The following is a 17,579-nucleotide window of genomic DNA, read 5'->3' on the forward strand; positions in this document are numbered from 1 at the left end:
AAAGACTTCAAGAGAGCTCATCGTTAATACAAAAACAAACATATAAAAAGCGAAAAGGCACATAAGTTATGTATACAAATTACTAGCAGAGAATTCTACAAATTTACTGATAAATTCATCAGTGATAATCAATAATAACCAATGATAAATTTATTCAGATCGGTTTTTTCAGTTTTTATACATAGTAGATCTAGTTCACAAAGAGTCAATCTCACTAATAGGAACTCTGGCGATCATGTCATGGCTACATCTCGACGTCGATGAGGGTAATGATGCTAGGTTAGCATCAAAGCTTGTAGATTGGCATTGAAATTGGCTAGATCTAAAGTTTCCAGTAAAGATCGATGTCGAAGATAACAGATCGGTGATTACGGAGGATGGTGGTGGCAACAACGGTGTCGAAGATAGTAGATGGATAATGGAAGAAGAGCGGCGGTGATGGCAACGAAAGAGGATAACAGTGGTATGAGGCGAACGACGACAACAACGAGAGAGGAAGACAATGATGGTGGTTGAGGAGAGTGTTGTTGACAACGTTAGGTCCCGTGATGTTGACGAATACAGAGGAGAACAATGACCGACAAATGGAAATGATGGTATATACTGATTGTAAAAATGGTAGAGAAAGAGAGAGAAGAAAAAAAGATTATTTAGGGCAACAAGGAGAGACAACCAATACAACATTCAAGGACAAAAAAGGTAAAACAGGATTAATCTGTACTTTTCAAATATGGACAAGACCTAAGTGTAAGTCTACCATATGGGATAGATAGGTAATTTACCCTTATATAAAGGCACTTAGGCCAAAGGTTCACTTAAGAAATTATTGGGTCAATGAGGTCTCGTTTGGTAACTTTCAGTTTTAGCTAAAAAGTCAAAAAATTACTATAAGTTGTCATATTACCCTCTCTACTTTTTTATATATCTTTTTGTAAAATATCAAAAAGTTATTAAAATAGTATGTTCCCAAATAAGGCCTAAGCCCGAACTTAAATATTCTTTGACCAAAAAGACATATACTGTCCAAAAAAGACACCTATCTGTCTACATGTTCAAATATAATCTATATATCCAAACGTCACCTATTATCATTTGTCTATCCAAATGTTACCTATTTGTACATTATTACCTATCGTTAAATGTTACATATCTATTTACTTCACTGCCACCAGTCACGAGTAGAAACAATGATCACCTTTGCATTGATGATTTTTTTGACTAATTTTGCGATGTTAACAATTTTTTATACGACTTTCAATGCTTGTCCTTGTCCTTCAAAAAAAAATTCTTAGATAACGTGAAATTTTCACCAATTAACTCCAATAAAATATCATAAATAATATTATAATAAATTGTAAGTCATAACCAAAACCAATATGTATAACCAAATCCCACGCTGATCATACATATGATATGCAAGCTAGAATTTTCATGTGGTAGGTGGAGGAAGATGAAATAGAAACATCTTTTGAAAATGAATTTATATTTCAAGTATTTGAAAATAAAAAATAAAAATAAAAATGCTACCAAACAACAGGTTGTTGGGTTTTGGGATCGGACCCAGAAAAAAGGAACAAAAGAAATGAGAGAGGCAAACGGAGATGAATTCGTCTAGATCCGTGTCGGTTTTGGTGAAACCAATAGCAGTGCTAGCAGTTGCCTTCAGTAGCACCATTTTCTTCGTACTACTCCTCTCCAACCCCAAAACCCAACCTTTGTCGCAATCTCGAGAACCAGGAGGCTCGATGGCTCGAAGCTTTGTTCTCTGGCTTCATGGGTTGGGCGATTCTGGCCCTGCCAACGAACCCATCAAGTCACTCTTCACTTCGCCTGAGTTCAGAAACACCGTCTGGTCTTTCCCTTCTGCTCCTTCCACTCCCGTCACCTGCAACAGTAAGTTTAATTATGAAGTGGTTTTTTTTTTTTTTTTTTTTCTCTCTGATTCTGTTATGGTTTTCTTGTTGAATAGTGTGAAATTGATCATCTGGGTAGTGTGTTTATGGTATGATCTTGGTTTTTTAGGTTTATTGTTGGGTGCGGATTTGATCAGGGTTTTGTAGGTGGGTGAGTCTTTTGAATGAATGACATTGTTTGATTGATTTACTTTGAAATTCTGTATTGGTAAAACTCATTCTTTTGATGCATGTGATGTGACCTTCTGTCATTGTAAACAACATAGAAAGGAGTTGAATGGTCAGATAATTCAACGGCACAATCAAATGTTTCAGTGCAATTTGTAGACTATTATTTTACCTCTAACACTATATTTGGATATCTAGAGAGAAAAGAAAAGAAATAATTGTGATTTATCTCCCTCTTGTTTGGTTGAGTTGGTAAGAAAAAAAAAATGGGGATTTCTCTCCAATCTTGTTTGATAGACTACGTAAAAAGAAAAGAAATTTTTACCGGTTATATTACGAAAATAACCATTTTTGTTTTTATTTCTTTTGTAGGTAGATGGACAATTTTGATAATAGACAAAATTAGTAATCTTTCCCTTTCTTTTCTCTCACAATCTCTCCAATTTTGGAGAGAACCCCCCTCCCCCCCCCCCCCCCCCCCCTCTCCTCATGTCTAGTAATCCAAACAAGTGATTAGCACCAAGAGACATGGATTTCTTTTCTTTTCTATCCAAATCACTGCATCCAAACGAGGTGTAATTGAAAATTTTAATTAACTCCTATAAAGTTTTTAAGTATACCCCTTAAATCTTTGTACCACCTCTTTTCTTTGATTTTATTTATTTTGAACAATATCTTCGTGAAGCCAACGAGGTTAGTCCATTAGTCAAAATCCCTAAACTTTGAGCTCAGAGGTTGAAATCTCTAAATTTGATTATTGGTTGTATTCTCTATGCATTTATTTAGGATTTTTCTCTCTTACTTTAAGACTTTCTTTATATTAGATTTATGTTGTGTTATTGTTTACTACGATTGTAATTCATTAGCTTCATTGTAATGTGATTCATTAATTAAAAAGATCCCTTCAAATTCTTTATCTCATTTCTTTCTCTTCCACTCTCGATTTCTCTTTTTTGCGTGTATTTTGATGTAATTGTGTCATTCTCATTTTAAATGGCGTCATGAATCACTTTTTAAATTATGATGATCATCTTGGTAAGACTAAAATCGATAATCAAATTAATAATAAAAAAACAATAGAAAATCAACAAAACAAAGAAAAAATTTGGTTAACTGAAGCATAACTCTAAACATATAAATTTGGCATCATGCTCATCTTTAGTTGTTTTTACCACCCATTGAAAATCAGGGTCAGTTGTGTTGTGATAGATCTCGCTATCAATTTGACATAGGGTTGCCCCCGAGCCAAAATCCTGGTTTCACCACTGGTGCTAAGGGGTTTGATTAGGACTTGATGAATGGCTATGTAGAGGAAACTTAGCTCTAATTTCACTCCTCCATAGAAGCCGCATTTTGTTTTCCTAATACTTTTTTGGACAAGTAATTATATTACCAAAAGAAGGAGAAGATATTACAGGGAAGTTCAGTACACAGCCCAATAGGGACACGCTTCTCAAAATGAGGACACACAAGCCTAGTCTAGAAAATATAATCTCTCAAAGCCTAAGGCAGGCATACCCCAAATAGGGCACACATGGAACACTCCTCCAAAGAGAACAAACCTAGCCAGTAAAAGAAAAACACAACAAAGTCCATAAGGCTAAGCAAAACATGGATGATGATATTATCCCACCAAAACTGCACTACCAATCTGTGACAGTCCAACAATGTGTTCTTACCGCATGCTCTTTAGCCCATGTGACACCTTTCACAATTGCAAACTGATTGACAGACCAATTGTAGTGCAATACAAATTCAAACCCAATCATCTCCCGGAAATATATACACATGGGTCTTCTAAGAACAACATGTATGGTCAAAACAAGGACAGTTCATCCAGTCACCCACTCTCGCTTGGACTCAAGCACACACGGCCACTCGTTGCTAACTATTGCAGCATGCCTTACAAAAGCACAACAACATCCACCGTTGAGTACGTAGAAAACAAACAGTACAATCAATCCAAGCATCTTACTCCCCAAAAGGCTTCGTTCAACGGTAGATTAAGCATGCATGTCTCTCCATAGGCATTTTTTATCGGTATTTTCACCAGTGAGTCAAATTCCACCACCATCTTGTGACAAGACCCATGAAGTTTAAGACCAACCAATTAATAGCAACAACCTTTGAGCCAAGGAAAAAACCCAAAAAAATTTTGGCAAACAAATCCAAAGAGCACCCATTGCCGGAGCATGATCATAGGAAACCAAAAATAGTAAATCAAAGCAACAAAGCGTGGTCTCCACCAAAACCCCACTCATTCGAATCTCCATAATGAACATTGGTGGCATTCTCCACACCCCACTCGAGCCACCAATAAGTGCTTCCTAAGAAAGATATATCATAGATTAGCAGAACAAAGCTCAAGTAAACCAAGATTGAGACCATAATCTCTCCCTAAAGATCAAGTATGGAGTCAGGAAGTTGCCTCTATGAGCTAAGGTTTAATACCCTATAGAGGGAAGTTGGCAATGTAGTAAAATCTTTATACATAGCACTATCATCCATTTAACTTATAGAGAAATTACAAAAAAAAAAAAAAAACCAAAGTTTTACCCTCGTATCAAAATAAACCTTGTGCTTTTAATTTTATCAATTTAACCCTAATCTTTTGATTTGTTATCAATCTAAACCACATATATATATATATATATATTTGTTGTAATTTTCTCTAACTTATATATACCAAACCAAATTAAGCTTGTGTCCTAATTAAGTGGGGTTGGCTACATGAATCATTTTTTCAGCTCTATCAAGGGCTATATGCTCAGTTAAATTTAATAAATTCATATATTTTTTCACTGCAGCATCCCTTGTCAACTTAAGTCTTCCCCTCCACCTAGCATCTCCATTTATGGTTTAACTTATATATATATATATGTTTATACATAGTAATGCTACCACCAAAATCAACTTGACAGTTGACAGTTCTCTTGACTCCACAAGAGACATGGGAAAGAGAGATTTTAGATTGGCAAATCGGTGTTTCTATAATCCAATTATAGTAATTAATTAAACTCCATTGATTTTTCATTATTCCATGGTGTACCTCCCTTGAAATAAGTGTCTTGCATTGTGAAATAGAGATTTCTTTGATAGGTTCTCCTTAGGACTTGCACCCTTATTATTTATCATTCATGATGTAAAGTAATAAAATAACTACAAGAAGGTATTTCAAATGGTCCACAACAAGGGCTCAAAATATGTTATTGTCTTGTTGAAAATATTTGATTCTCTCTCTTTATATAGTACCATTCAACATACTTAATTTGCTTCTTTTGCAGATGGTGCTGTGATGCCTTCATGGTTTGATCTTCATGAAATACCAGTAACAGCTGTAAGTTTTGGTCCTTGTATTTAGTGGATTATTTTTTTTTTTTTTATTTACCTTCAAGCATCTTCTTGGAAATTGCATTATATTTGCATTTTGGTGAGTTGAGAACTGATCGATTCTTAAATAGATGTTTGTTAGGGAAAAAAAAAAAAATGATGTTTATAAGTACTGGTATGAAGTGGGATGTCTACTTTGAATGTCTTTTCACATCTTCGGGTTGATACGAATTGATTTCAAACTGATGACTTTGCATGGTAGACATTGTGCAGCCTTCCCAATACTGTTTGAAGTATTTTCTTTCTTTCTTTCTTTTTTTTTTTTTTTTTTGGGAAGATTACCAAACATTTCTTCTTTTTGAATCTTATAATGTAAGTTCATGGATGTTCACCAATTGGAGAATACTTTTAAAATTTTTAAGAAGGGTCTTACGACATAGTCCTATACATGCCAGAAAATTCTAAGATGGAACGGTGTTGAATATAGAATTAGAGTATATAGAATCTTTGCAAGCTTTATTAAATAGAGGAAAAAATTGACATAAATATTGAAAATTAACATAACCCATACGAGCATGCCATAATTCTTGAAGTGAATATTAAAAACACAAGACATGGAAGCGGGCAAAACAGAAGCCTGGAAACTAGTTAAAGAAGAAGAGGAAGGCTCATCCGGTGGATCCCTAAAGTAGTAAAGCCCATCACACTCATAGCCCTTGCCAAAAATCTTCTTCGAACTCAGGTCCTCTAAAAGGCAAGAAGAGGGTAAGAAGATGACAACACAATTAAATTGTTTGGCAAGACAACTAACGGATAAGAGATTTTATGCAAAATTTGGAACATGTAAAACGGACGATAAAGTAATGGTAGGGGATAAGGATACTACACGCTTATGATGAACTGAAGATGAAGAATCGTCAGCATGACACACAGACTGGGCAATAGTAGTAGCGATTGGAGAGGAAAGAAAGGAAAATTCACCCGTCATATGATCATTAGCCCCAGAATCTAGAACCCATGAGGGACTAGTAGACCGAACATGAAAAGCAGGAGTAGTACTTGTAGCGAGGTTGGCACTTAGTTACAGGAATCATGCAACTAGGTGGCGATTCTTACTCTAAGTAAGAATCGCGATTCCGCGAAAGAAACGTGTAAGAATCGCGTTTCTGTGGAGAGAGAAATGCGATTCAATCCAAGATGGGATCGTAAAGAGGAGAGAGAGAGAGAGAGAAACCCTAACCTTCGACGTCGATATGAGAGGAGAAAGAAGGGTTGTTGAGAGAACTTACAGTGGACCAGTGTTGAGATTAGGGCTTTGATTGCCGTCGTCACTCTCTTCTCTCACTATTGATCACGATTGTCTTCGTCTTTGAGGGTTTCGATCGTCTTCGTCTGTCTCTCTTCGTCTCTGTGCTTCTCTCTGTCTCTTCGTCTCTGCTTCTCTCCCTCTTCATCTCTGTTCGTTATTCTCTTCACTCTCTCTCTTCGTCTCTATGTTTAATTGATCATATATAATATATATAATATATAATTTATCATATATAATATATATAGTAAATATAATTTATCATATATTATATATGTAATAAAATTTATAAATTATAATTTTTACCATATATAATAAAATATTTAATTATTATTTCTTAAAATATCATATATAATAATAATTTTTGTAAATTATTATTTCTTAACTTTTTAACATATAATAAATAAAATAAATCATCTAATTATTTAAAAGAAATCTAATTAAACCATATATAATAAACAAAATTATAAAATAAAATATCTAATTTTTCTTTTTATTTATTTTAACATAATTTATTATTCCTTATTTATTATAATTTTTTATTTATAATATATATCAATTAAAAATAAAAAAAATAAATTAACAATAATACATTATTTAAAAAATATAATAAATAAATAAAATAATTAATATATATTAAAATAAAAATATTTATAAAAAAACTTCTAATGTACATTAAAAAATATATATATATATATATATTACCGCTCCCCGAGACACTCCCAACCTAAGAAACTTCTATCGGCTCATGATTCCTCGCTCCCGCCCCCGCTCCCGCCCTCGCTCCCGCTTCGTGCAACTAAGGGTTGGCAGTAGTGGAAGACGACCATGAGAGCCAGCAGTGAGAGATCCAAGCTGAGCTTGAAGCTGACCAATCTGAGTCTGTAACTTCTGTAAATTAGGGATATTAGGAGACCTAGGAGCAGGAGTGGCCTCCATTAAAGTAGTAGTGCGAGGGGTGCTAGTACCACGAGAGCGAGAAGAACGTGGCCTCAACTCAGGATGAAGTTTGAAGCAACGACCCTTAACATGACTAGAAGCACCACAATGATGACAAGTGACTGGACCAATAGAACCTTGAGAACCAGACTTGGTAGCAAGAGCCATCTGATCAGATAAAACCAGAGACAGGAGAGGAGGACTTGGCCGAACCAGACGCTTACGACGCTCATCACTATCAATAGTGGCGAAGGCCTCATAGAGAGAAGGCATGGGTGATGTGTTTAAAATCTGAGTTCAAAGAGATTCAAACACAAAGTTTAAACCCATCAGAAATTGGTAGGTGTGCTGGAGAACAAGGCATTTGGACACAAGAGAGGTAGCATCTGCTGGTAATTTGGTCAAGGGCTCATATTAAGCCAATTCTTCTCAACAGGCTTGAAGATATCCAAAGAACTCTGACATAGAAAGATCCAAGGTAGACTGGGAGGCACGAGCAATATCTTGATAAAGCTCAAAGATGCGAGCATCATTATGAGCATGGGCATACATCTGTGACAAGGCACGCCACAGACTAGGAACTGTGTCGCAATAGAGAAACATGTGATAAATACGATCCTCCATGGAATTGAACATCAATCTGAGAATAGTACAATTATCAATAACCCACTGGGCACATGTAGGGTCTGTCGCAACAGGCTAGGTATTAGAAGATACGAGCCAATGAGCTTTTCTCTTTCCCCCTAAATAGAGTTTAAGGGAGCAGCTCTGGACGGCAAAATTTTTCTCATTCAACACCACACTCGTAATATGATGAACATCAGTATGATGAGAAAGAGAAAAATCAGAACTAACTGGAACAGGCTTGGTGGGCATATCAGAAGTAATAGCAGGAGGTGTCTCAGTCATGGTGATATAATAGGGTTAAAAAACCACATAGAATCATAGCAACACAGTTCAAAAGAAAATACGAGAAGCCGGAAAAACTCAACAGCTAATCCAGATAAATGTTACCGAATAAACACGGTATCCCACCGAATGAAAAAGAGTCAAAAAAATGCTTAATACATTAACACCACACCCTTGGAAAGGGAAAAAGGGCCTGAGCTACCCTGAAAAGGCTGCCGAAACACCTAAGGCCAGTAAACAGCCAGCTCGGCAGCAAACAGTGGCCTCGGCAGGGCTGAAACCACCTGCCGAGGATCTAGGACAGTGGGTAAGGGCTGTCGAGGGGTCTAGGAGAGAGGGGTGAGGTGGTTGGGTGGTGTAAGGGAGCTAGGAGAGGCTGTCGGGTGGTGTAGAGGGATTAGGAGGGCTGACGGCACCTAAGGAACAAGAAAGGAGGGGCAGAATAGGTTGGGCAGTGGCTGGGTAATGGTGGCAGGGAGGAAGAGAGAGCTAGGGTTTCTGAGCTTAGGCTCTGATACCAAAATGGATGAAAAGAATAGTAAGCTCAGAAACCAAAATGGATGAAAAGAATAGGTTGGCTTACTCATGAATAAGGCAGAGGCCATGTATATATAATAGATTCATGATACAATTTAGGAAACGATATAAACAAAACACTAAATTAGTGATTGATACAATCACATATTATATACATAATACTAAAATAAAAAGATTCTATATATTCTAATTCTATATTCAATAGATTATTCTCAATGTTGTACTAGATGGAGTTCACATGCATACTAAAGTAACAATTCACTTTGATAATCTGCTATGCTTGTTTTGCAACATGTATCAGGATTCTCCTAATGATGAAAGTGGTGTCCTGAAAGCAGTCCGGAATGTGCATGCAATGATAGAGAAGGAGGTAGCTGCTGGCACTCATCCTGATAATATATTTGTATGTGGATTTAGTCAAGGAGGTCTCTCTCTCTCTGTCTCCATGAAAAAGTTTGTGTCCTTGTCTTGGTTCCTGCAGGTAACTGGTAAATTGTTATGTTTTGCAGGAGCCTTGACCTTGGCAAGTGTTCTACTATACCCAAGAGCTCTAGGAGGAGGTGCAGTTTTCAGTGGATGGGTTCCTTTTAATTCATCTATAATAGAACAAATCTCACCAGATGCAAAGAAGGTACTTTTCTTGTAACACATCAATTGTGTCTTTGTTTTACAGTCTTGCCTTGTTTTTTGATGCTTGTGTTTGCCTTGCTGACTTGCTGGTTCTTTGTATAATCACCAAGCAACAGTATCAATTTTCATAGGTTCAAAACTAGTCTATAGCATGCTATAAAGGTGACACATGTAGAGGGTACTTGTTCAGTAACCATCTCCAAACATGGAACATCTGTTCCTGAAACCAACTTGAAGCTTTATCATTGAACTTGACTTAAAGTTTTTCTTCGAATGTCTAGATAGATTGATGGTAATCATGGGAATTGATTAGATAAAAAACAACTTTATTGCAGTGAAATACTTTCTGGACAAAGTTCAAGATGTAGGACAAGAACACTCTCCACTAGGTAGTGAGCCCTAAAAATAAACTTATATGAGGCAGCAGCAAAAGGCTCTATTTAAGGCTGATTATAGTTGATTTTAGTGGCTGGAAAGTTTGTATAATATGGGCTTTTCTAGGGTTTCTCAGAGGGTACTAAAAGGGAAGGCTTTTGGGAGTTAAAAAATGGAATTTTGGGGACTGATCAGGGGCTGTTTTTATGCTGTGAACCGTTAACTGTGATGAACTTTATGGGTTGTTTTGGTATGCTATGTTCCTAGGCTTGAAGGGGAAGATGGTTTTAGGCTTTTGGAATATGGTTTAATAGAATTAAAAGCGTTGGTGAAACAAATCTGGTTTTGAAGTTGTAATTGCCGAGAAGGGTGAAAAATTAAGGAGCAGAAGAAGAATCCAGACATCACACCTAAGGTTAATAACGCATTGCACTATCCCAAATGATCTCCAAAGGCTCTGAAAAGTCTCCAAAACATGCTTTCTATTGAATTGGACGAATATAGAGACCCATAGTGTGACTTCTATGATGACCCACGGGTGACGCTTGCAGCCGACGTCCAAATTTTTTTAAATTACCAGGATATCCTTGACCCAAAAAATTTAAAGAAAATATTTGAAACCGACCTGCAGTATATTTAACCTTGAATAAACAGACATAATATGACTCCTAATAATAGTAACTTGATTATTTGTGGTTCATATTGGCGGTGCCTTGAAATCATGTCTATTTCTAAATATCATCACCTCTTTAAATTTACTTTTCCCTGAGTAATGTATGGCTAGTGCGGAACACTCTCCTACTAGGTGGCTTGCTGCAGCAGTGGGCTATATTTAGAGCTGTTTATTGTTGATTGTAGTGGCTGGAAAGTTGATAAAATATGGGCTTTTCAAGGGTTACTAAGAGGGTATTGAAAGGGGAAGTTTTTGAGAGTGAAAAGACTGGATTTTGGGGATTGTTTAGGGTTGTTCTGTGAACAGTAGCCTGTGAAAAATGATCTGCCATTTTGGGTTGGTATTTTGTTTTCAAGGGTGGAGGGGGAAGATAGTTTAGCGTTATGAAATAATGTTTAATGCAGTGACAAAACAAATCTGGTTTTAAAGAAAAAAAATCCAGGCATCACACTTAGATTTCATAAGTTTCACATCTACGGTTAATGCATCTCACAATATTCTGAAAATTCTCTAAAACATATTTGCTCTATTAAATTGTAAGAACCACATAACTTTATGTAAACTGGAACTCCTACTTCTAAAAAGATTTGCACATCTTATTCTGGAAACTAGAACTTTTGACTTCTAAGACTCATTTAAAATGTAAAGACCCAATAATTTAACTTGACACTAATGGTGATTCATGTGTGGGGCTACAACACATGTCCAAAAATTAATAAAATTATAAAATACCCATGACTCATAAAGAAAGGAAGATAGTAAAAATTGACTAACAATTTAATCTAAAAGAAAAACAAATAAGACTCACCAAAAACTAGCAGGGATGGGTCATGAATATTTTTAAATTGTTTAAGTCCGCCCTCTAAGTTTTGTTTTTTGGAGATATTAATACTTGTTCTCCTAATTTTTTTTATAATAAGAATTTCAGATAATTTTACTTTTTATTTTTTTATAACATTTGATTAGATGCTTTAAACTTCTTATTCTTCTTCTTTGTTTCAGTTTTCCCTATTCTCTTCATGTTTTCTTTTGTTTCGTTTTTTTTTTTTTTTTGGTCTTCGATTTTCTCTTCAATTCAATCTCTATTTTCAGTTTCTTCTTCATCTTCTCCATATCTATTTCAAAACTTCTTCTATTTCTGTTTTTCCTCTTGTTATTTCTCTATTTCGGTTCTCTTTCTTCTTCTTCTTCTTCTTCTTACTCATTCTTAGCTTTAATTTAGATCCTAGGAATGGTTGTACGCAAGGTTTTAAAAAGCGGCCGCAACCGTTACGTAACGCCGTTACGTAACGGTTGTGGTAGTTACCGCCACCCGTTATGGCCGCTTTTGCAGTGTGATTGAAATTTATAGGTGTATTGGCCGTAGCGGCTGCTATAGCGGTCGTAACGGTGCCGTAACGGCCATAACGGCTTGTTACGTACCGTTACATAACGGTTCCAAATTGCTTCTTTCAAAAAAACATTAAAAAAAAAAAAAGTTGAAAATGGGGAAAAAGAGATAGAGAGAGAAAAGGGAAGATGGAGGAACAAGAGATAGAGAGAGAGAGAATAGGGAAGATGAAGAACATGTTATTGATTTGTTGAAGTTGTAAGACCTGTGCTATTCTATTCAGCTATTATCACTCAACCATTTTGTTTGTGTGTCTATTTATATATTGTTTGAAAATAATAATAATAATAATAAGTGTGGTCATTATCTATTTGGCTTGATTAATATATATATATATTTAGACTTTTATTTATTTTCTTACTTTTGTCATTGTTTATCTTATATATAGTTAGTGATTATTTTTTGTAAAATATAAAGTCATTAATTATTAAAATAAAATGTAAAAAACTCAGTTTATAGTGATTTAAAAATATGAAATATATTGGTCAAACTTAAAAATTTATAAAAATTGATCAATATTTATTTTAAAACCCAATAAATATGATCATGGAAAAAAAATGTGCGTATCGGTAAGTTTTTTTCAAATTATGCAAAAAATAAAAAAAATTCACGATTCCGATTACCGCAACCGTTACGCTACGGCCTTTACACCCCGCAACCGCAACCGCCCCACCGCCACCGTTACGGCGACCGCAACCGCTTTTCAGAACCTTGGTTGTACGTCTTTCAAAATAAAAGTGTAAGAGGGGTTAGTTTTGAAATTCGAAAATACTGCAGGATTCGCCTTGGCTACTTCTTCTTCTTCTTCTTAGCTTTACTTTAGATCCTACGAATGGTTGTAGGTCTTTCAAAATAGAAGTGTAAGAGGGGTTAGTTTTGAAATTCGAAAATGCTGTGGGATTTGCCTTGGTGGGAAGAAGAAATTTGAAAAAAGGAAGGTGGGCAAATTCCTAACAGAAGCCCATTAAAAGTGACCTGTGAAGGGTCCATGAATTGACCCATGTTTGACCATGGTTATTGTGAGCCCGTTGATGAACTAGTTGTGGCAGAAAGGGTAGTCCAAGAACTAACAGAGAAAGGCCCAATGGGGTTGTACACCGAAATCAGTCCACGAGATAAGCCTAAAAACAAGTCCTTCAATAAATATTGAGCCACCCCTGTAGAGGGAGGTGGATGTATTGAGGCACCCCTAAAGGGCTAGGTGAAGCCCCCAAGGCAACTCCAAAGGGAGAGGAAGTCCTTGAGATGCCCCTTGAAGACAAGGTCCCCTTAAAGCCAATGACAAAAGGCTTAGAGTAATAAAAAAAAATGCAGGTGTGTTAGAATCATGACTCATGCGAAGATGGAGAGAGTGAGATTTGGAAGTAAATAATCTCGTCATATAGATTAGATTACCTAGGTCAAGTGAGCCTACTTCGGTCAAGATGGCAGGACCTGGGAAGCCTTTGAGGCTTGGTGCAAAACATAATCTAGTTGATACAAGGCTACACTATGACCCATTATCGGGACATTGGGGATCATGTGGCTTGGTGGCTACAAGTAGGGGATCACTGAGGGGGGCTTCTCGAGGAAGTCGATCCAAGGGACTTGTGAGGTCTTGAGAAGGAAGTGACCAAGGGGAGTACATACCCACTAAGGCCTGGTGGTTGCGGAAAAGAATATCCCCATGTGATCCCTAAGACACTTGGTATCACCCTATTGACTACTTGGCCTACCAGTGAGCCAAGGAAACACCTATAAATAGGGCGCAATTCTCACAGCTTGATAAGAGAGAGATTCTCTGGAAAGGGAAGGCCCTGCCACTTTGAATACTGCCATTGCCTTTCCTGATTTGCTTTACTTTCACCCAATTGACTCATCCTCTTCTCTTTGGCCTATTGTTCACATTATTTGCTTCTTTGGTGTTACAAATCTTGTACCCCACTTTTGAACCTCTTACAAAAAGGACATTGTCAGCTTAAAAATAAATTTTCGCATTTAAAATTTTAATTGCAAAACTATGAGATTGATATCTTTAAACATCACAAGTTTCAAACATTGTCAACCTTTTTATGTGTTTTTGTGCAAAATGTTGATAAAAACAGGATGAAGAATGATTTTCTAGTCAGTTATTTGGTCACATATTTTATTGTATTTTGATCATATTTTTGTAGTTATCTAAATCAGAGGAGCTCCAGGAACTTCCTTATGGACCTTAGAAGTTGCAGCTCACTCTTTGCTTTGTGGAGAAGAGCAAGAGTGGGTCACAGACGACTGTATAGGTTGAATAGAAATATCTAAGGGCAAATTACCGAAAAAAAAAAAAAAAAAAAGAAAAACTTCAAAGTTTGACCTTGGTAACAAATCAAATCCTAACTTTTTAATTATTTCAATTTAAACTCTATACTTTTAAAATGATATTAATTATAACCATCTGTTTGGTATATAACTAGTGGAGAAGAAGCAATTTAGACAATTTAGTTACTTTTTTTACTTCATTATTGTTGACAGCTGCCTCCCACCCTTACCGTCGTCCATCACTACTCCTCTTCCCCAATCCTCTGTCATTCCTCCATCCCTTTTTCCTGTCTACCGTTACTCTTCCCTTCCCTAACTCACTGCCTCCCCTCTTCTTCATTCTGCAGTCCATAGTCATTGGCATTGTCCAACACCACTAACAAAAAATGGTTAAATTGTCTAAATTGCTCATGTTTTGTTAGTTATAAGTTTATAAATAACAGATGGTTAAAATTGATACCATTTTAAAATTTGAGGTTTAAATTGAAACAAGTAAAAAATTAGGGTTTTGATTTATTATTAAGGTCAAACCTTGGTTTTTTTTTTTTCCTTCTAACTATATAATTTTCTGATATTTTTCACATTTTTTGTTGATAGAAATGGTGGCAAGATGTTTACTTAGATTAGCAGTTCTACTTCTCAATTGTGAGTTGGCAACTTTATTGAAATCTTATTTCAACCAATACCATCCATTCAATTGAAGAAATTTAGAATTGCCCTTTGTATTTGTTTATGCTTCTTCTTGCTACACTTGTATTCTCATAATTTTGTTTTTTCGTAGTATAATCTTGTAATTGTTGACAATCCGTTGCATCTGTAGTGCCATTATTTTGATATTTGTTCATTCTCTTCGTGGTGAGACATTTAACATGCTTCAATGCTTGCAAACATCGGCAAATGGTGACAAATACATAAAACATTGAATTTTTGTAGTCAGGATGACGTAAATACTTACGAGCTAATGGTAAAATCAGTACCTTGTTTTGAAATCAGATGAATCTTCTTTTGAAATGGTGGTTACTGTATTAGGGATCTTAAACATACACTACTACTTTTTTGGACATTTTTGGATGGCTTAATGATATGAGATCTCCATGAACTTGCAGACACCTATTTTGTGGTCTCATGGTATGGCTGACAGAACGGTGATCTTTGAAGCTGGACAAGCAGGTCCACCATTCCTTGAACGAGCTGGTATAAGCTGCGAGTTTAAGGTATTACTTATCATTGCTTTCTTGAATCTCCTCATGTTCTATACACTGCTTCTGAATAAATTGGTCGGTTATTTGGTTATGGATTTGTAGGCTTATCCAGGTCTTGGCCATTCAATAAACAACGAGGAGCTACGTTACTTGGACTCGTGGATCAAGGCTCGTCTCCAGAGTTCTTCCTGAAGCTGTTGAGTTTAATGGACTTCTGATTTGTTACCTTAGTTTCTCGGTGCTTCAATTGTTGGTTAATCTTTATATATGGATGACATCCTTGATTTTATGTTACGAACTTAACCAATATGGTAAAAGACTCGTGTCCGTATCTTATGTTACATGAGCTTGGATACGAGTGTCACTGGGTGTGGGGGTCTTAATGTCCAATTCATCTAAATTCCACATTCAGGACGTTGGACATAACAAAATATTCATATTTCTCAATAAATTTCTTCTCTTTTTAGGGTAAAAAGATGTTTACAAGGAAAGCATAGAGCATTTTATGAATAACGCCATGAGTTTTATAGTTTAATGGTAAAATTAGAATTACAAAATATTTTTGCTACAATCCTTTGAGGGTTTGTAGTATATGTACGTCTGTTACGTAGTTTTGTGAGATACATGTCAAGTATATTTTTTGGAATATTACGTATTTTTTTTATGGTTATGATAATTTGTGGTTCAATAATGAACTACATATTTTATGATAATATTATGATTTTTGTGGTAATTTTATTCATTTTTTTATTCAAACATTTTCTAATTACAAAAATACGTAAAATTATTTTAAAAATGCGTAATTTTATTTTTCAATTACAAATCATTATTAAAAAATATGTAAGAAGTCTACATGGTACACAACGTTTGAGTATGTGAGCAAAATCGGATCCTAAATTTACTGCTAGTAAGGTCTTGTTTGGTAGGGTTTATTTTCAGTTTAGTTTAATTTAAGTTATTTTGATGTGTTTGGTTCAGTTTAACAATACAGTTTATAGTTTTTTGTAAGTTAAAAATCATCTTATTCTTTGAATGGGGGAGGAGAAGCTTCATTTATAAGTCAAAAATCAGTTTATGTTCACAATTATAAGGTATAAGATATTAGGCTATAAGTTATAATCACTTTCCCACAGCTCTACCAAACGGGGCCTAAGTAATAGATAACAAATTATGCATTGTCATTGGAGAGAAAACTTTAAAAAATTTAGGAAAAATTACCCATCAATGGTAAGTTGAAGAAGTTATTATACATGAAAAAATTTATAATATTGATAAAAATTTATCATTATTTTATATTTATTTTTCAAGTTTTATATTGATTTGAAATTTTCCAAAATTTTAAGACAAAATATAACAATAGCAGCCTAAATAGTACACTTAACAATTCTCTAATATATGGGTGTTTGGAATTTGCTTTTTTGATGGATTTTTTTGTTAGCATATTTTCATTAATGAACTTTTTATAAAATATTAGATCTCTAGATTTTACTTGATGAGATAAATTAAAAAATTATTTTTTTTTCAAATTTTAAAAATAAAAGTTCAAAAAAGATAAATTAAGGGGGAAAAAAAAAACCTTCTAGTTTTGTCTACACAAAATGAATACTAGAAAAATTAAAAATTAAATTTTTTTTTTTTAAAAAAAAACGCAGTTAAAGATAAAAATATTTTTTAAAAAAGTGACTTATTTTAGAAATCTCAAATGACCCTCTAATTATGAATTTGGTGTCATTGCTATGTATGATGCACATCACTGACATTTGTGCTTCTCATGAAACTCATTTTATATCCTATATTTTGATGATTTGAATAATTTAAAGTTTTATTTTAGTATTGACTAATATGATCAATTTTTTTGTATTGAAACATTTTTAGTCTTATTTGGTTTGAATTTTTTGATTTTCTTGACTTTTATAAGAGAAAAAATATA

General features: G+C 35.0%; 1 protein-coding gene across 1 annotated transcript; it reads left to right on the forward strand.

Moving 5' to 3' along the window:
• The first annotated feature begins 1,382 nt into the window (after positions 1 to 1,382).
• Positions 1,383 to 16,124, forward strand: LOC114258123 (carboxylesterase SOBER1). The gene is made up of 6 exons (XM_028197989.2): positions 1,383 to 1,893; positions 5,366 to 5,418; positions 9,404 to 9,527; positions 9,612 to 9,733; positions 15,554 to 15,661; positions 15,752 to 16,124. The coding sequence occupies exons 1-6, from the start codon at positions 1,602 to 1,604 to the stop codon at positions 15,839 to 15,841; spliced, it is 789 nt and encodes a 262-aa protein (XP_028053790.2). The 5' UTR covers positions 1,383 to 1,601; the 3' UTR covers positions 15,842 to 16,124.
• The last annotated feature ends 1,455 nt before the right edge of the window (positions 16,125 to 17,579 follow it).

Source organism: Camellia sinensis, chromosome 9 (assembly GCF_055761805.1).
Source record: "Camellia sinensis isolate YWXY chromosome 9, ASM5576180v1, whole genome shotgun sequence".
Classification (NCBI taxonomy): Eukaryota; Viridiplantae; Streptophyta; class Magnoliopsida; order Ericales; family Theaceae; genus Camellia; species Camellia sinensis.

Bases quoted from the DNA above. Each gene is read 5' to 3' on its own strand.
- LOC114258123 (XM_028197989.2), top strand. From the start codon at position 1,602: ATGAATTCGTCTAGATCCGTGTCGGTTTTGGTGAAACCAATAGCAGTG. The intron at 5,419-9,403 runs GTAAGTTTTGGT...AACATGTATCAG, and splicing joins ATGAAATACCAGTAACAGCT to GATTCTCCTAATGATGAAAG. The intron at 9,528-9,611 runs GTCTCTCTCTCT...TATGTTTTGCAG, and splicing joins ATGTGGATTTAGTCAAGGAG to GAGCCTTGACCTTGGCAAGT.